This window comes from Stigmatopora argus, chromosome 2 (assembly GCF_051989625.1).
Source record: "Stigmatopora argus isolate UIUO_Sarg chromosome 2, RoL_Sarg_1.0, whole genome shotgun sequence".
In the NCBI taxonomy this organism is placed as follows: domain Eukaryota; kingdom Metazoa; phylum Chordata; class Actinopteri; order Syngnathiformes; family Syngnathidae; genus Stigmatopora; species Stigmatopora argus.
The window spans coordinates 16034092-16055000 of NC_135388.1; the positions used below are offsets into that span (position 1 = coordinate 16034092).

The window sequence follows — 20909 nt, forward strand, 5'->3', positions numbered from 1 at the left end:
AGAGGAGTGGGGAGAGCACTGTGCCTTGTGGGGCCCTCGTGCTGCAAGCTATCAGACGTACAGTCCTGAAGTCTCACATATTGTGGTCTGTCAGTGAGGAAGTCGACGATCCATGCGGCTAAGTGGTTCCTTACTCCAGCCTCTTTCAGTTTCCCTCTCAGTAGGACCGGCTGAATGGTGTATCATTTATGAGAAGTTGGGTCGACTTCCCCTCAAATTTTTTCTATTGAAGACTCAAGGGTAAAGCATTCATCTGTAAGGTGTATTGTACTCTCATAGCTTCATTTGCAGCATATAGTATGTGAAAACTGCCATCATAAAGCTAGTTCAGTGGCATGTGTATTTGTGTGTATGAGAGTGTGTCCCTTTATACTGTGCTTACAATAGTGGTTTCTTATGCAGCTCTATTTTGGATCCATATTTCTCATCATTTGCTCTCTTTTCATCTCAATGATTTTGTAAGCTCATGTTGAACAACACGCACACACACTTATAAACACATCACATCGTCTGGATGCCTGTGACAGCAATATCTGCCTCTGTTGCAGAACAGGAGCACATCTGACAGCCGCTCCCTGTGTCCTGTGCCCTCCCCCTGCCGCGCTTCTCTTCAGTAGCTCTATAAGATATTCATAAGCATTTTGATAGTTTTCTTCCACTCTCTATCATCTGAGGTGAATGCTGTCATGTTACATTAGTCCAAGAACCATGCCGCTGTTCTTCTGCTCTGCACAGAAGATTCCAGTACATCACACACTCCTGTTTAGACCACTATAGAGATAATTGTGAATTATTTATGGCATTAAGCAGTGTGCTTGTTCTTCTTGGCCTTGCACTTCAAACTTCTTATAGAATGCAAGTAGCAAGGCTCAGATTTTACACAGATGTCTAGATAGCCGGATGGACAGATTTAGGTAATATATAGCCCGTCACTGCGCTGCAGTGGGATGCACCATAACATATCCCCACCAGACTTGCATGAGCTGCCTGCACAGTTGGCAGTTGTGGCTTAAACTGTTTGCATTGACCAACAGTAAATGTGATAACATCAACAACATACGTACATTCTGAGAATTGTTTGATAGTCTAAATATTGTCAGTCAATCGGAGTCCACAAGACTTGCATGGCAAGCGCTGAATAATCCATGTCATGTCATTACGTAACGCTTTCAAACAGATACTTTGCAGGTTGCTGCTCTTGAATTGAGACACAGCTATAGCTATCGTTAGATAATCTTGAGAGAACACAGTTCAGTCTCGAAAGCAAGTTTGACCGAAATACTGCCTGTGGGCATAAGGCAGCCCCAAAGGAGCACATGAGTAGTAGCCTGCTGTGGACTTGTTCTATAAAAAGCTCTCCAGTGATAAGACATACTCTAGTTATCTCATAACTATTTGGTAGAAAAAAAACATGTAAAAAAATGCACATATTGTACGACCCATGAAAATTTAATATTGTTTAATTTTGGCATTTTAGCAACGAAATGAAACCAACACATTTTATAGGGCCAGACATTTATTGGTTTGAATTATTATTCACTCATATAATATGTAAAATAAACGTTTTAAGGCAAATTGCAGAAGAAAGATAACCTTTTCAGGATATTCAAATTTTCTTAGTAGTATACTAGTATGTATGTATGTACATATTTATTCATTAATTCAACGTGCTACCTACTCTTTTAACGTGCTGCCGAACGATGAATATTATGGATTATCATAATAATCAGTAAGTATCACTTATTGTAACTTTGGTTGGTTGACCGTCTCATTTTGCCCTGCAATTGGCAGCCCATTGATTCAGGGTGTCCCCGGCTTTTGGATGATAAAATGTATTTGGATGAGCTGTCAGGGTTACAAATGGAGATTTATGAAGGAGAGTTAAATGGCGAGGTAAACTGTTTGCAATGTAATGTTCATACATAATTTGGGCCCAAAGAGACACTTTACCTCATCCAAACTCATTTTTGGTAAGAATACAAAAAATAAAATAAAATAAATACTAACTAACTATTTTTTTTAATTCATGAATATTGCATTTATTTTGAAAGAATAAATTACAGACATAACTAAAAATCGTGCCTAGTTATTTAGCATTCTTTTTTTTCAATTTTTTTTTGGTTGATGTAAAGAGCATTTTATTCTTTGTGTCCTTAAAATATCTTCTTGTCAGGGGTTTGTCCTCAGTATGAAAAATTATGTAAGGCAATACTGTTATCCTCCCAGATTAGAATCCTCAATCCTGCTTAGTCATGTACATGATGTACACACGTAATTGGTTGCCAGCCATATGCAGGGCACAATGAGACAAACAACCATTCATGCACAGACTCGTACCTAGGGACGATTTGGAGTGTTCAGCACGTCTATAATGCATGTTTTGGGATGTGGGAGACAAAACATAGTACGTGGAGAAAACCCACACAGGCACGCGGGAGAACTCACAAGGCTAATCACCATCTGCACAAAACAAAACTCATGATTGTGTATGTGCTGCTAATCTCCTTGTGTTGATTACCCAGTTTTACAAGGCAAAACTCAGCCTACAGCACTTATTCAAATGTGGACCTCAGAAAGAGTTTTTGTGCAGAAGTGCAGGATTAATTGGCGTGGAAGACCAAGGATATAGTTCTCAGTTCAAGAGTAGTAGGTCATGTCTGGTGGTCAACTGCTTGAGTTCCCTGTTATGAATTTTTAAAATAGGGTTATGGTTCATAACATTGTGTCAAGTTTATTTTTCAATTTTTCATAATGTTTCATTTTAATGCGAAGTTATGTGTCCGATTTCTGTATTCTAAGTTATCTAAACACAATTTATAAAGATCATTGGAAACTTTTTTCTTATTGGCATCACATATTGGACATAAAATAAAAACAATAAGTTTACATACAGTAAATTACATACTTTTTTTCCCCTAAAACCCGTACTGAACTTTTAGATCATTTCAATTACCAACATTTTTTCGATTTGATAAATGCCAGAATAATGATAATTTAAAAAATTCAAGGAGAAATGTTCATTATTTTCATCAATGGTACAAGGTTTACATATATTAATATCACTGTGGCTGTAAATAAGTTACAGTTGGAGTTTAATATAGAAGCATTTGAAGGCATAACAGAAATATGAAGCCGCCTCATGGTCTAGAGGTTCACTCGCCAGACTTCGGTCCAGGCAGGCGCAGGCTCAATTCCCGCTGGTAGGAGTATGACTGTGAATGCGGATGGTTGTTTCTCTTTCTGTATGCCCTACAGCTTACTGGTGACCAGTCTAGGGTGTAGTCTGCTTTTTGCCCGAAATCAGCTGGGTTAGGTTCCAGCAACACCCACAACCTTTTCGAGGATGCACGATATGGAAGATGAATGAACAGAAACATGTGATAAAAAAGTTAATATAAATCAGACAAATCATCGGTGAAGGAGTTAGGCACCAACCGCCCCCCCTACCCTCTCCCTCCGACCCTTGTGAGGATAACCCATATGGCAAATGAAGGATTGTGGCCCTCAACATTTCTGAATTTACAAATCCTTGTGTTTCTAGTGGCTGTGTTTTTGCTCCACCTAAATAGTTTTTCTATCACCTTGTTCGAGAATCGCTGCCTGTAAGGCTAGATATACAGGTAGTCATTTATACAGTATATCAGAACTGTAACCTGAGGACACTTCTGGCATTTTGAATGATCAAGTCTGCTGGTGTGTGCTTGGGAAAATCAACTCGTCTCCAATTGGTGTCTAAGGTCCGATAAAATCACAAGGCAACACTTTGTCTATTATTGTTGCAAGACATTTTGAGGCCAAAGTTGAAGGTATATTAGCCTGTACATTTATTGGTACTCCTTCTGCACTAATTTAAAGTTTTCTCTTAATTTGAATTTTAAGGTGTACCAAAGTACCACCTTCTAGTGTGTGAATTGGTGATTGTGATCTTATAAAGTGAGTATGGCCCTGTAATGGTGTAGAATGAGACAAACAATAAAGGTAAATAAGGATTTGCATTAATCCATTAAATATATTTTCCAAATGCGTGTAATTTTTTCGATTGTATTCGAAAGCAATGTATATTGGTTTAAATGAAATGATGGATTATATATTTGTGACATTGGAAAAAAGTAGAAATACCGAGTGTGTGTGCAAGCCTACGTGTTTGCAAGTGAATCTGTGTGTGTGTGTGCGTGCTATGTCACACTCTCTAGGCTTCAATTATCGCGGTGCATCATTGTTGAATGGGATTAATTCCGGTGTAAATTACAATAAAGAGAGTGACAGAGAGGTCAGCGAAGAAGGGGAATGCAAATTGCCAGAGCAAACCCTGCTTTGTGTGTCAAAAACATAAACAACTTGAACAAAACAACTGCACAACATGAATAATTTAGACAGCAGAATAAAGCAACCAGGAACATTTTTCTATAGTGAGCTAACTGTGTACCAATGTGTTCTCTGGTGTGCTTTTGCTGCATGATGCAACAATTTGAGTCTGGAGACAGAGAGGTGAAACTAAACCTAACTACTGCAATGAAAATATTTTCTTCTCCTTATGATGTCCACGGTTACAGATATAGTTCTACTGTGAAATTAATTCATTCCAGAAGTAGTTTTATACCTTGGATTTTTTTTGTAATTAGAGAGATATTTTACATTGAATTATCAGAATTTGTTCCACGATCTTCCCCTTAAACCCTTTCAGAATCATAAAAGTACGTGTACATTTTTTGTAAATATCTATGCAAATGGGAGTATGTATGCAAAACAGAGAAAAAAGATAAGAAAATATTTATTAAGCCATTAAATTGAATAAGAAATGCAAAGACATTTTCCAATAGGGTGGAATTGCAAATGCAAGATGAGTAAACATATGCACAATTAAACACAACAACTTAAAATGATGCTACGCACACTCAGAAAACCTCAAGAAACAACTCATTGTCGAATGAGATTCGAAACCACATGACTCAGGAACTCACCATCGGCCAAAAGTGTTCCTCCATGGTCCCGGGGAAAAAAAGGAAACAAATGTCCAAAGGTTTTTTTTTAGTCAGACGGTCACGTTCCTACTCTGCCGGTTGCCACCAGCCCGACTGGGACGGCTCTAGCAACCGCCTGGAGAGCGCTATCCCTTCTTATCAGACCCAATGACCACCACCTGTTCACGGGCTGGCTCTAACATCCGCCTACCGCTCACTAACCTCGGTTCCGGCATCATGGAGACGCCGCTTCGTTCTAGCCAATGGGAGGCATGAGGCAAGGTGATGGGAACCACGACAATTAAGTGTGTATTTTATGTTAACGTTTCAGGGGGTCTTTGATTTCATTTGACGTTTCGTATGTTGGATTTTTTTTTTGTATCTTAGAACAAAGGGTTTCATATTGAGGCTTTTTTAAACCTGAATATTTGTGTGTGGAAGCATTTGTAAGTAGAGGTACCACTGTAATGGCACAACATCTAAATACTGTAAATTTACTAAGGTTATCAGCAGAGGAGTTGTCATACCAGTAGGATAGAACGTGTGAATTTAACTCCTCGCCCGTAGGCCTAAGTCGTGACATAGATGTGAATGCTCTGACTCATTCAGTTAATATGATGTTTTATCAAATTGATTCTAAATTGCCACATTCGCCTTGCCCACATACACACACACTGGCACAAAGGAGAGGTCCCATCACACACATTCAGACATACACGTCCTATCATGTCTTATTTTTAGCTGTTCTCTAGTCCTGACCTACATCACTGCATGAATAAAATAGCTGCAGAGATGTGTGGAGTTTGGGGGAAGGGAAGACAGACACACCCTGCTCAAAATAATAATAATTATAATAAAACAATTCTCCTTTTGCCAAATGGGAGCTTAATTTCTTCATCTAGCTTGCTAAAAAGGTCTACCAAAATCTACCAAAAAGGGAGCACTCATATTTGATATAGTGAAGTCATGGAACAACCCGGCGCGTCAATCTTTTTCTGCAGTGAAATTCTTCTTCTTAGGCGCTGAGTGCCACCCAAATCAGCCCCAAAGAAAAAGCGGGGCCCTGACCTCTGCCATTTTTCATCTCCCGTCATTCGGTTGTGATTTCATTGTGAATTTTGACATTTTTATGATTTTTTTATACTTAATATAAAATCTGCAATGTACTGAAGCCATGAATGTTGAAGCGGCGAAGTGATGAAAAATCACAGTACTGGGCTTGTCCCACTCATCAGATGCTCATCAGCTCTGCCACTCTATGGAGCAGTGGGCTGGCGCAGACGCTCAAATTCTGTGTGATGATTGGATGATTTGTCTTATTTGTTTTAAGTTACATGTGCAAATCAGTGATCTTTGCATTGCTCCTCACATTCTGAAAATCATGGCAGATAATATGAATGTTGTTGACCAGATATTGGCTAAAACATCTGATTGACTTGATTGATTATTTTATTAAAGAGAATGAATTGAGGGCAAGGGCCATTCTTTTGGATTACTGATGGAGATATTAACGCCATATAATAGAGTACTGTGAATGTATATTGCATATGCTCATGTCCTATTTTCTGACACTATTGACAATATCAGTGGAGACAGCATGGGCTCAGTTCTTAATCAGTAACAGTATGAATGTCAGTGCAAATGGTTTGTCCAAAGTCTTTTGAGATAGGTTCTAGCACCATGTGACCTTGAATAGGATAAACAATTTTAAAAAAGATTAATTTTATAAATATAGTGTAATTTGACTAGAACTTGAGGTACATATCAATGATTCTGTGTTTGGGGAAAAATGTTACTTGAGCCTGATGGTACAAAGTGTTTTCAGCAAAATTGTAACTGAGGATGTACACTTTTTGTTGCTGTTATTTAGAAACTGTGCATAACTGTTTTTCATGCCAAGTTTGAGTTTTTCATCTACTATTTCTGCTCTTTTTATTTCCAGATATTGATGAGTGCGCAACCCAGATGCATTATTGCCAGTCCAACACGGTGTGTGTCAACCTACCTGGGAGCCATCGTTGTGACTGTTTGCAGGGCTTCACCCGAGTGGATGAATACTCCTGCACTGGTATGTCTGTTTAATCACATTTTAAGATTGACACATCTGTACCGACAATAAACTATACCCACAGTTAATTAATCTGGAACCAGAGAGCCCCTCCCAAATTAAATACTAAAGCATTTGGAATTTGAGGTGTTGGGAAAACTATATAACAATAGATTTAATGAAATTAAATGACATGAAATAAATTAAATGCTGAATTTTGAACAGAAGCCTCATAGAACACCAAGAAGACGAATTTAACTATTCTGTACGTGGCTAATAAAAAGCCCAACACGCATCTTGTAGATATCTCCCCTGCGGCATGCACAATGGTTGTGAGCAGCCTCCGTAAAATTCTAGTAAATTGGTGGCTCCTGACATAAAAAATATCCTACCATGCCTATGCGACTGCGACAATGTATTTATTTGCGATCGGAAATAAAGCCTACAGATAAACAAAGGGCCTTGATTCTAATGAATGCATCTGTGATAGGCTGGCTGCACCAGTTTGGTCTCTCTGATGCTTTGCCGTCATTTAGACTGTTCAAAATGATTATGCAGAATAAATATACTGTGCCTTCTCGAGAAAATAATCAGGAAATACTGTATTTAAGTTTGTTCTAGTAATTGGTAAGTCATTTTACAATATAGAGCATGGGATAGTACTTGTGTTTGTGTGTCAGTTTAGAACAGGTTGTGTTCTCATTCTTCTGTACGTCTTCATTTCCCCCTCTTGTGGTGTACTTTAATTAGCTTGAACTTGGCAGACATGCAAAGAGAAGGATCCATGGGCAATCAATCTATTTTACAGCTTGTACACTCTCTTGAACTGTTGACTCAGAGCAAAACAAACACTCACCATGCTCCTAAAGATGAATAATTCTGCTTATGCTGGAGCCTTTCTTATCTGCTACGTCAACCTAAAAAAATGTGAACGTACTTATAATGTACATTGGTACTTCATATAAGCCTTTTTATTTGCTATACTGCAAATAATAGTACAAAGTGTCCAGGATATGTCTGCCTGAACTTAATGACAGATGTGAGGCTGTAATGATACACTACAGTTTGGTGTACTGAAATGCACACCTTTAAAAGCTCAGAGGTATGATCTGTACCCAAGCGGTGTTTACTTTTTGATTTCTGTGCTATTCATAGTTTTCCCTTAATGAATACCATGTTCAAACATACTATGCACGGCCATATGTTCACTTGGAACTAGCACACTATTCGGTGGTCGACTTTGTGGCTGTGCTAATTGATTTACAGTTGCCTTTCTTTACAATTCCCTGGTGAGAGGTGTAGAGCTTTCAATCAATCATCACTTGTGAGTTGTCTCCGGTTGTGGGTGAAGATGCTCAATCAAGCCAATGTTTTTTGAAAGTCTCGGTATTATTTGACAAAGTCCCTTATCTGAAGGAGTCTTAACACCGATACTAACAGAACTTCACCCAAGCCTCGAAAAAGGTGGAAAAATGGACTCCAAGTGGACCATGAACTGTGCCTCAATTTCTGAGGTGGCTGACCAGATCTGTGGCCGCCAGCGTAGAGGGAAGCTGTCAAGATAAACTAGACTAATCAGTTCTTTTGGTCAATGGGATTCTGGAGGAAGCTGAGAGGCATACCGAGCAAATGCACCTCTGGTGGTCAAAACAGCAAAAACCCAGACTTGATTGGAGTTCGGTGATGGTTTGTGAAATGACTCCCAGATGCTTGAAAAAAATTGGGTTCGGTATAATTACTTCATTGAGTCTCCAAATGTTGTGGGATTGATACTATTTGCACGGAGATCGAGGACAGTGGCTAGATAGGCAGACTGGGATGTTGGTCCCACTTTAAATGCTATTGAAGAATGCTTCAATTGTCAGCCCTTGTCAGTTTTGAGTTTTCATATACAACAGATGTCCTGCCTTATACTATACTATATTATTAATTCATTCATTTTCTGAACCGCTTATCGCATGGGGTGCTGGAGTCTATCCCAGTTAACTTTGGGCACCAGGTGGGGGACACACCCTGTATTGGTGCCCAGCCAATCGCAGGGCACAAGGAAGGGGACAACCATTCACGCTCATACCCATGGGAAATTTAGAGTGCTCAACCAGAATATCCTGCATGATTTTGGGATGTGGAGGAAACCAGAGTACCTGGAGAAAACCCACGTAAGCCCATCGAGAACATGCAAACTCCACACAGTGAGGACTGACCTGGGATCACAACCTCGACTACAGAACTGTGAGGCCAACACGCTCACCACTCGGCTGCCGGGCCGCCATTAGATTATTTATTTCACAAATCCCTCAGTAAATAAATAATTACATATAAGATATGCATAGCTTGTTCTTTTGAAGTATAAGATGTCTTTGGACATTTTCTCTCACTATTTTTCTTTATTTTATCAGTGGGCTCGCTGAGGAGCATGTCCCTTGTGCTGACACTGTCCTGTAAACAATAGGAAGCTGCAGTAATTGTTGTTCCACTTGATTTCCCTTCTATGGAAGCCGGCAAGCAGCTCAAGGGAAACGGAATAGACAGCAAAATCAGCACAGTGTCAGGAAGCGTGGTGTTCTGCACATTGCTTGTCCAATACCACAGATCTGTGGTCACACAATGAATTCTATAGTTCACAGTCCTTTTGTTATCCATATCCGTGTCTTCATCTAGTATCACAAAATTAGTCTAAATACAACTTTAAAATCAATTTTCATTCTGTTATCTTCTGTACCACTTTTCTCATTAGGGTTGCGGGGGTCCTGGAGCCCATCTTCGCTATCTGTGGGTAGGAGGAGGGGTAAAACATGAAGGTGTTTCAAAACTAATTAATTAAAATATATAACAATAACCTGGGTGGCTTGGTGGTTGAGTGCCTCACAGTTTTGAGATCAAGGCTTCAAATGCAGTTTGGTCCAGCTTTCCTACATGGAGTTTGCTTGTTCTCTCCGTGACTGTGTGTATGGTTTCTGGTGAGATTATTCTGGGACTGAGTGCCTAAACAATTTTATTGCACAGGAAAATTGGAGAAAGTAGATAAAATGATGTTTTCTCTCAGTTTCATGATTCATTACAAGCAGATGAGTAATTTCCCCTGTGGAAGGTCATTATGATACCTAACTTCATGTGTTGGTGGATAACAGCAATGTGCCACCTGTGATTGTGGAAAATGTCCAGCTTCCACGCTATACTGCCTCTTGTGAAAGCAATTGTGATACTGGAGTTTAAAGTTGCAGATCGAACTGAGAGAAGGGGCTGGTACTTTGCGCTGTGGTAAAGTACAGTTTAAAGAAAAAGATGCTTTTGTGTGCCTTCGACCGCCATTCATCGTCAGAGCGTTTCGTGTGTTTGCAAAATGGCACTTTATTCTTCTATTCTCTTTTTTTATTATGCATCCCAAGAAACTTAAATTATTAATTGTGTGTTTACATGCTTTCTTATGTTTTAGCATTTACCAAACGTTTGTCTCCTGCTCTCTCGCCTACGCAATCAATCGCCTTTCAACAATAATAGAAAATGTTTTTTCATGTTTGTCGTTTTAACATTTCAATGACTTAATAATGTTCTCTTCTCCCCCAAATTATTATTTTTTTCTCTCTAAAGGTTCACTTATCACAATTTACAGTTCATCAGGCGTTTGTTGCGCGAGTTTTTATTTTTTGTTTTTATCTATTATCAGGAGAATGCTGAAAGCAGTTGAAGTTATTTGTTAAGATCTTTCAATTTCATTTACAGCAGTTCATTTTGGCAATATTAATGTGTATAAAAAAAGTTGAAAATATTTCAAAATGTTTAAATCTCTGCTGTTCTGGAAATTTCCATATGGCGTTAGGGTGAGTATTTTAGTGTCTATTAGGATTATAGTAGAGTGCAAATTTAAACAATAGAAAACATAGTTAATGCATGTTGGTGTGTCTGTGTCGTTGGGAGCAATGCAGGGGATGCCTGATTAAATGTTTGACCTCTTGCCTGATAAAGTATGGCCCTGATGAGGACTGACACAATGTTAACCTGGTTACCATGAGCAACGGTGGTTACAATTTGGTAAACCTAATGTGTTTTGTTTTCTAGTTTTTCTTTTCTCTCCTCTTTTTACAGAGGGGTGAGCAATACTTAAATTATTGCACTAATCAGTAGCTCCTTCACAATATCCTTAGGATTGGTTATGATAGGAGGAAACGGCCATTACAAATATTTGTGGATGGCCTGCTCCCAGCCTCTACAAAATGTTGGAAATCTGCAATCCCCACAGACACATTATATGTTTCACGAAAATCTAATCACATCCAATTTCAATTATACAAATAATGAATTTGGAGCTCAGGTGTGCCGATTTTAGTAACCTTGGCAACCCTCTCTGTATACCTTAGCTTTTCAAAGATGGGGGTCACATTGTAAGACTGGCAAAAGACCAGCCATTTTAATGAGCCCTTCAAACATGGTTTGAGCAGTAGTCACATAAGTTTTCATCAATTTATAATTGTCTCTGTAGAGGTGAGTGTTTATATTTAGCCTCCTCATAAAGTTTTGATTGGAGAATTCCTCTGCACTTATGAGAAGGCAGTATAACTGTCCACAATAATTTCTGTCTCCATGTTACACTGCTGTGCAATAAGCTTCAGATTGTGCTTACTCGAGGGACATGAATCCATTTTCCCTTGATGAGACTACAAGACACCAGATAAAATATGAAGTGTGTATGCTTGACAGACTGACAGTACACATTAATGGAACATGCTTTCTATATTTTAGTCTCTATAATGCCCCTGATTTGTCTGATTTGTAGTTTACCAAATGAATTACTGTATTACTTTTTTTAAATTTGCCAGCCTGTGCAAATTAATAGGTGAACACACAAATTAACACGCAATTATTTTTTTCATCATCATGCATTAACATTATTTTCTTGTCAAATTTTCTCTTGCTGGTCATATTGCACAGAAGTAAAGATGTTCTTTATTGTGTGGAAATCTCAACAATCTTGGATACTTTAGTAACTGGCTTGCTACAGTAGTGTACTAAGTATAGTTGTAGAAATAGACACTGGCTACATTGCGTCGTTCTCTGTTCGTGCCTCACATACTTGGAACTCAATACGAATTACCATATGTGAACTGTCTTGGAACCTTATCGCCAATCATCTTAAAGCCTTGCTGTTAGACAAACAAAATTGTGATCACAGTGCTGCCTAGAACTATGTTACTTGTCTGTGTGTGTGGGTGTGTGCGTGTGTGTGGATGTGTGTGTTTGTGTGTGTGCGTGTGTGTGTGTGTGTTTGTGTGTGTGTATGTCTTATTGTTAATCTTCAACCGGCACAAGCGACTAAAGATAGAAATTAGCCTTAGGCTATAATCTTACATAGTTTTATATATACGTACATTAATATGTACTGTCCCTTTTACTAAACAAATCAAACTCTTATCATTAGCTATTAGCAACTAGCCTATATTGACGAACAACGAGCACGAACAACTTTGGCTCCAACCAACTTGTACACAATACTTCTGCCACGATGGCCAATTTAAGTTGCAACCTGGGGAATTGAAAGAGACGAGTCTATTCCAACAGTCCTCTTCAATGAGCATCACAATATCCTTTGGAAATGTATGCAGTGTTTTAACACTTGCCTCTGACAAATATTACACTCCAATCACTCATGAGCTGTGAATGGAATAACATGGAAATATCGCCTCGCGCAACACTAATGCTTGTTGGTATTTTTGAGGTCATCACAGAGTATGTTTGGCCCAGAAAAATAGAAGGCAACATTTTGACTGGAGACACACAATTTAAGAGTTCATGTACTTTTAAAAAATAAAATAAAATAAATCTGCCATTTATTTACAGGACCATGTACACGAGATAAAATAAAGAATGGCCAAATGTTTCTGATGTCATTCACTGAATGACACCTCTGAAAGGAACACATACAAAATGAATTGTTGGTTGGGACTTGGATAGGCCCACCTGGAAGTACTAGTTACACTATAAAAATCAGTTTATTTCTCTTCAGTCTCATGTTAAGTTTTATTAGTGTAACACTGAAATCCAATGACTAATTGGCGAACAGTTCAGAGTGTAGTCCACATTTCGCCCGAATTCAGATTGGATAAATTTGATCACACCAAAACCCTGACAAGGATAAGCAGCGGTGCAAAATATGAATGAACACTGATGCCATTATTTTACCCAATAGCAAGTCTACAGAAAATGATACTTAACATCTGGATTGTTAGAGAGATTACAAATTTACTCTACTAATTTAAAGGAAAGCCGTTTTCTCAGCTAACTACTGTGACCAGCAATGAATATTCTTTCCACTATGACCTTAGACCACAGCTTAGCCGAGTACTTGTCCTGTCAAGGTGACAACAAACCATCATCGACACATGCATGTGTTGTGAGAGAGTGAGTTGAAAGCATGTGGCCAGAGCTGAAATGGCAACGGCTCCGGTGGCCAGGTTTGGGGTGGGGAAAAGGACAAGACCACATTGTAGCAGCCAAAAAAGCGAACAAAAAAACTCTAAAATATGTAGTATTTAAAATAAATAGATAAATAAATGGTGTCTTCTGCAGCCTTTGTAAAGCCAAGTCAGTGTACCACAACAGGACCTTGGCCATGAAAGAGCACAAGTGTTGCCAGGCAGGTCTACTACTGCTGAAAGACAGTATAAAACTGAGGGTTGTAAGCCCATCGAACTGAGTAATGGAAGACAACCTAGCAGCTGGGAAGTTGTTGCAGAAAGGGGGGAATGGTATATCTTTGTTTTTATGTATTTATCTATTTAGAAATACATTTCCGGGTGATTTGTTACATAAAAGTAAAAATGAATGAAAATGAAGAAAAAAACTACTTATTTTTCTATGTAAAAAATAAATTTGTGTCTCAAATCGTGGTTCAAGAATCGTGATATGATCTGAATCATTAGATTTTGTGTCATTACAGCCCTGATATTGAAGTCCACCTTCGATAGTAGGGCTGTAACATGCGGTTTATAAAATAAGTTTGAAATATATCTTTTTCAACGCCAGTCTTGGACAATTTCTGAAACAGCTTGTATGTAAGATAAAGTGAACATACCCCATACAGTTCAACCACGAATACTGATGAATATTGCACATGCACATGCAGAGGAAATTGCACATGCAGGGTAACAATATAAATCTTAAAACAAGACCATAACGTTCATGTATGTATAACCTTTATTTGCAAGGATAGCCATAAGTGTTGGCGTGTCTTTTCCTCACCTCCATCGTCCAGCACATGACATTTTTAAATTAAGCTTCCAACTTCCGTGTATTTCAGCAATATTAATGTAGCCTCTCAAACATTTCTGTTCAGCTCTTGGCATTTGACATTTTTTATTTTTATTTTATTTTACCATGACATAGAAGGCATTTCACAAGAAGACAAAAGTGAAATTCTTTCTGCTGGTTGCTCCGGGGCTTTATGCATGTCACTCCTTAATTAGAGGGAAATCTATTAGTCATGATTCCCTACCAAAGTTCCATATGCATGAGTTGAGTGTGTTCTATTACTAGGAGAGAGCCTCAGGAGAAAACACGCCAATATTTAAAAACTCTCTTAGGATAGAAGAACAAATTTTATGGGCAAAAATGTTTTTATGCAGCTCACTAATACACCTATCAAATAATTTGTCAATTTTAAAGTATTGCTTATAATAATTTAAAATTCAATTCTATGCCATGTTTAAAATTCATCACATTACTCAATTAAGGTTATCAGCTCCATGGTAGTACTTCAAGCAATAAACATGTTACCTAAAATAAATGAATACATTATTTATAATTAAGGTCAAATAATAATAATTATTTATGCTTTTTTAATTATTATTAAAGCAATGAATAATTACGTTTGTTTCTTCATTCCACCTTGCACATTACTTACAGTAAGCGCTGTGGGAACAATCACACAATAATTCATAAAATCCTATTTATGAAACATAATCTAGTTTTTGTGTATTCAGTAGATTGCAACACATTAAACTGCTCTCATATGGATGGAAATCTGTGATGACAGAAATCGTTTTACTGTTGATTGCAAATAAAACGTGTCTCTCAATGGAGGACTGATTGGTCATAATTAGCATTGCACACTGTCTTAAAATATTGTTATTTAGTTAACTTATTTATAGCATCATTTGACAGAACACAGCAGACAATTTCGTTTCTTGGATGATAAAAGTAATGAAATATGTATTCTATACAGGTCGCACAGTTGATGAGTGGTTAGCAAGTCTGCCTTAGAGTTCCAAGGCCAAGGGTTCGATCCAAGGCTTTGGGCTTTAACGAGATACATGATGTCACTTAGTAGTGTTGGTTTCGTTTTATTTTTTCAAATTTTACTGTTTTTTTGTTCGTTTTTTAATGAATGATGAATTATTAAGTTTGTACATGTCATCACACCAAGTGGACCAGGTTTTAGTTATTTATTTTTTAATCTCATTGTATAGCATCAGTTCAGGAGAGCAATATATAATACTAATTTTATTAATATAATAATATTTTTAATATTAAGATTTTGATTTCCAGTTGAATTTTTATGACTAACTATGACAGAACTTGAAAACAAATGGTGCTAAAATATGATTTTTTTTATATGTGATTGCATGTTCAAATTTTAAATGTTTTCAAATGAAATATCCACCAATGCACATTCCACACATACATGTAATGGTCTTCTTTTATCACTTTATCACTTCCTCCTCTTTTGTCTCTTTTCCAGAGCATGATGAGTGTACCAGCAGCCAGAACTCCTGTGATGAGAATGCCATCTGCACCAACACTATACGGGGACACCTGTGTACCTGCAAGCCAGGTTACGTTGGAAATGGTACCATCTGCAGAGGTAAGTGCCCACCATGGAAAAGACCACTGTTCATGTAAACACAAAATCTATTGGGAGTGATAACATGTTTTGTAACATCTTTGGGAGTCTGGGTTAGCCCTCATCATCATCAACTTACTAGGCCATGGTGGCCAGACTAATGATAAAAATTGATTTGGGTGGATTTTTTCTTCCACACGCATGCCTTTTCTCCCTGAGTGCTCACATAGAATTCTGTTGTCTGTTTACACCATCTATGTGCCTTCGAGCATTTGCTCTTCCTATTCAGACTAAATGACTAAGAAAAGGCATACATTGTCAATATCTAGCTGTAATGTTTTATTTTAAACAAATCATTTTAACAAAGTATTTAGTGGTCCTATTATCAACTAATAGATATCAACTCCGATTGTATTTTCTTTTTATAGTAACTAAAAGGTATGCTAAATTAATTACAACTTCTATGTAGTTCATACACAGTAAATTTAACAACAGGAAACCAGCAGTTTTATTAACCGTGTGTCACTTGATTCCTACAAACGGCTTTAGCCCAGAACTTTGTTTTATTTTTTATCAAAACAAAAACAACAATCAAGTTCATTCATTGTTCATGTGAAACGTATGCTGTCTAGCTCGTGTAGCCTATACACAATGTGGATATATAGAATACGTGAAAGTTTTTTTTCAAGTGCAAGGGATAAAAAAATGAATGCTAAATATCTGGCTGATTAAAAAAAAGAATAGGATACATAATCTAGGATTCTAAAGGTACATTCCTGCTAATTTAAATAACATAATTATAAAGTGTGTCAAGTGTAGCTTACATTTTTGTCATTATTTTGACCATCACTGAATGGTCTAACAAATGAAGATATCACCTTGGTTGTGGTCTTGCAGGCTCTAGTACATGGGTGGGCAAACCGATCCTCGAGAGCCACTGTAAGCGCAGGTTTTTGTTGCAACCGATCCAGCAAAGACACTTTAACCAATTATTGGATTGGATAACTTTATTCATCCCGTATTCGGGAAATTTCGTTGTTCCAGTGGCAAGAGGGTGAGGATGCAGGAATAGGAAAGGCATTTTAGACATAAATAGATAGGTAATAGATAGGTAATAAGTAGGTCAAGAAATAAATACATGAATAAATATATAATTAAATAAGCGTGTTGCTTAGGACATATATACATACATACATACACATAAATGTACATGCATGCATACGGTAGGTCTTAACACCCAGCCATTTTTTTGTTAAAGAGCCTGACAGCTGATGGGAGGAACGATCTGCGGAAGCGCTCCTTCCTGCAATGAGGGTGCCGCAGTCTATTGCTAAAGGAGCTTCGGAGGGACTCCACAGACTCATGCAGGGGGTGGGAGGTGCTGTCCATGATGGACATCATCCTGCTCAGCATCCTCCGCTCTCCCACTTCCTCCACAGAGTCCAAAGGACAGCCCAGAACAGAGCTGGCCCTCCTGACCAGCTTATTCAGCCTGTTCCTGTCCCTCTCCGTGCTCCCGCATCCCCAGCAAAGCACTGCATAAAACACTGCAGAGGCCACCACAGTGTCGTAGAAAGTCCTCAGCAGTGTCCTGCACACTCCAAAGGACCGTAGACGCCTCAGTTAGATTTCTGTAGAAAGCAAGAAGCACTTGACTGCACTTGTAGGACACCAGATTGGTTAATAGGTGTCTTCTTTATGGGTTGGAATGAAAACCTGCACAGTCTAAGATATTGCACATTGTTATTGCACACCCCGAACTTATAGCACAAAAGTGATTGTGTAAGTCGTGCTAATGCAAGTTCAGAGCCCTGATGGCTCTGGGAAAAAAAACTGTCCCTAAGTCTATTTGTCCGTGTTTTGTGAGGCCTGTAGTGTCTGCCAGAGGGCAGCAGCTGGAACAGTTTTTGACCAGGGTGGTAAGGGTCCCTAACAATGTTCCTGGCTCTGCTGAGGTAGCGAGGGCTGGCAATGTCATCCAGTGAGGGCAGAGAGCAGCCGATTGTTACGTCCACGGGAGACGTCGAGGCGAGGTAGGAGAAATTAGGACCCAGTCGCGGGGAAGCAGGTGGGGACGAAGCTAATCGTGCTCATAACCAAAACTTTAATAACTTAGGAGGGACCTTACAAAATAACACGGATTTAGGAAATGAAACATGAAACCAAACCAGACTAGGGAAAACACGTGGAAATGAGGAACAAGGTCACGTGGATGCATGGTAAGGGAATTTAGGCAGACAATCCGACAATTACATTAAACTCAGTGGGGTTTAAATAGACAAATCAGGGACTATTTTCGAATCGCGCGCAGCTGCGCGAACACAACGACAAGGCAGAAGGGACAAACGAGAGTCGGGAAAAACAATAGCAGGCTGCTCCTAACACCGATGATCTTCGGCGGTGTTGATCACTCTCTGCATGGCTTTTCTGTCTGCTGCCGTGCTTCCAGCGTAACACACTGTAATGCAGTATGCCAGGATCCTCTCCACAGTGGCTCTATAGAAGGTTACCAGAAGCTTAGTGTCCAAGTTGTTCCTCCTGAGTACTCTCAGGAAATGGAGTCGCTTCTGGGCCTCTTCACCACTGCCGTGGTGTTGGTAGACCAGGATAGCTTGTCCATGACATGGATCCCCGGGAATTTGAAGGACTGGACCCTGTCTACGCATACTCCATTTATGAGGAGTGGGGCCAGATCTGTACTGTGGTGGTGGATCACTCACCTGACTTTAGTGCAGGCAAGTGTGGGATCAATTCCCGCTTGGCGGCCGTGCGTTTGTGAGTGTGTAGGGTTGTCTCTTTGTATGCCCTAAGACTGACTGGCAACCAGACTAGATTGTTAGCCGCCTTTCACCCAAAAGTCAGGCTCCAGCACTCTGAGATGCTTGAATTGATCCACGAGATAGCCCATTGTAATATTCTGAGGCTGGCAAACCTAAACACTTACATCTAAAACAATAAACGTATGGTATCGAAAACTAGGACTCCAAGAGAGGTTTAGGGGGAATCCAAATTAGATTTACTGAATATGGTCATTGTTGCTGTATATAAAATTCAAATTTGGAATGTAAAATACAGGGCACTCAGAAGTTCGTGAGTGTTTCAAATTGACAGTTCTACGCAACAGTAAGTACAATGACTTTGAACTCATTCATAGAGATGTCCATGGCTTGCATGTATATTTTTTCCCGTGACACAATCCTATTCTTTAGATAATAATAATGTCCCTGAAACTTCTTATATGACTTCCAGGCTTTCTCTGACCAATTAGTATTATACGAGCAAAGAATTGGAGGAAGTGGCCTCTTTCTTTTCCCCTCCTCCAGAGATCTCATTACAGTGTGATGGCGACAGTGTTGGCCAATCGACCTGTGCCTCCCATTTCATTCCCCTCATACATCACTGCATCCCCCGCAGGACTGAGGGAATTAGTCTGAGTGTGACTAGTGCTCCACTGTCTGTCGCTGTTAATATTAATAGGACAAAAAACTGTATTTAGCCAGCCTTGAGCCATGCGTCCAGAGAAAGCAAAGCAAAGCCAGGTGTCAGAGTCAAAAATGTATCATTAGTAGGGCAAGTTAAAGGTGTGCAGGTGACACATGTCCTTTATTTTCAAGCCATAAAAAAAACTTTTGTCTGTTATTTTTTCATTGAAATGCTAAAGGTCAGGTCATACTTAAACTCATGCACATGCACGCACGCTCACAGGCACCATCCACACATGCACAGCATTTGGTATTCACAGTGTAAGCAAAGAAAAACGCTGCAGTATCGATAATGAGAGGAGTATACTGGATATTCTGAAATCAACCACACTGCTTGTGCATTGCACCAAGTGAAGTGGGATTTTTTTTAATGTTAAATTAATGGATGGGTAACTTGCTCCTGTGTGGCTCTCAATAGGGCAATTCTACTTCTATATGTCTGCATCTTTCTCAAGGAGATCCAGATGCATTTTGTTCACAATAACTCAGCCTACAGTACATAGATCATCCCAATTCTCTTTTCAACATGTGATATAAGAATAATGATTAGGGCTTTAGAATTTGCAGCTCGAGTTGGTACAGAAATGCCTTTCAGCAGTGGACACTCCATTGCAGCACTTCTAATCTTTTGCACACACAAAAAAACAAGTTGAATAAGTTATTCCACTACATCTTGTTTTGCAAAAAAAGCGTATTTAAAAACAAAACAAAAAAGCAATTGGACCCAAATGCAATGACAACCCGCCAGGAAAATGTGGGGCTGTATGGATGATTATCTAGCTTAACTGGAATTGAGACAAAATGAGGCATTAAGACACTTCATCTGTTTTGTTGTGGTGCAGCTCCCATGGGAAAAAAAGATTGCCACTACGTTGATTGCCATTTTTCGGTGGGGGGCTCAGATTAAGATAAGTAGGCCATAGTAGTTCAATCAGAGCAAAGAAAACGATTATAGATCAGCATTGTTTCAGTGTCAGCCTAATGATCAGCTGCCTATTGCAGAGCCTGTGTCAGTCGTTGAATAAGTGAGCTAATTGTGTTCACGGTCCATTTCATCTTCAAGGGCTGGTCTACACAGACCAAGGGAGTTGAGTAGTGAGTCTAAAAGGCATCGAGAGACAAAAACATTGACTCCTTCTGTTATCATCATCCTCTCGGAGCTAATCACAGAGGAACCGCGATTCACCCCATCTAACAGCAAGCAATAAAGGAAATATAATGCATGCAGCATTTTTAAGAGGGATGTTTGCTTTAAAAAGGAATTGGCAAGCGATAAGCAAAAGGGTGGAGTACATTGTTAAGGAGCGCCTTGATTTTTTCCCTCCCTCACAAGTCTAAAGTATTTAGCTTGATGATGAAATAATCATTGTTCCCCCTCATTTCATATTAATCCAACATGTCAATGCTTTTCGGCTGTGTAGTCTCTGCTGTGGGGCAGGTCTGTTTTATTTTAATTGTGTGAAGCTATGAATAATTGTGTCTATAAAAGAAGAAAAGAGGGTACGTTTTTAGCTTTCTGTAAATTCTTGTTCAAGGCAATTATATTTTGGCTCAGACTCACTATGAAGTAGTTGCTGTGCAAC

General features: G+C 38.9%; 1 protein-coding gene across 6 annotated transcripts in view; it reads left to right on the forward strand.

Moving 5' to 3' along the window:
- The window catches only part of LOC144092339 (protein kinase C-binding protein NELL1-like), a 152846-nt gene that overhangs the window by 86468 nt on the left and 45469 nt on the right, over positions 1–20909 (forward strand). For all 6 annotated transcript variants that reach the window (XR_013306001.1, XR_013306000.1, XR_013306003.1 and 3 more), the window contains 2 exons: positions 6904–7029; positions 15743–15865. Coding sequence is in view for 2 of the 6 variants with exons in the window: in XM_077624980.1 (XP_077481106.1) it covers positions 6904–7029; positions 15743–15865 (249 nt within the window). In the remaining 4 variants the exon portion in view is untranslated. The remainder of the gene's footprint in view (positions 1–6903; positions 7030–15742; positions 15866–20909) is intronic.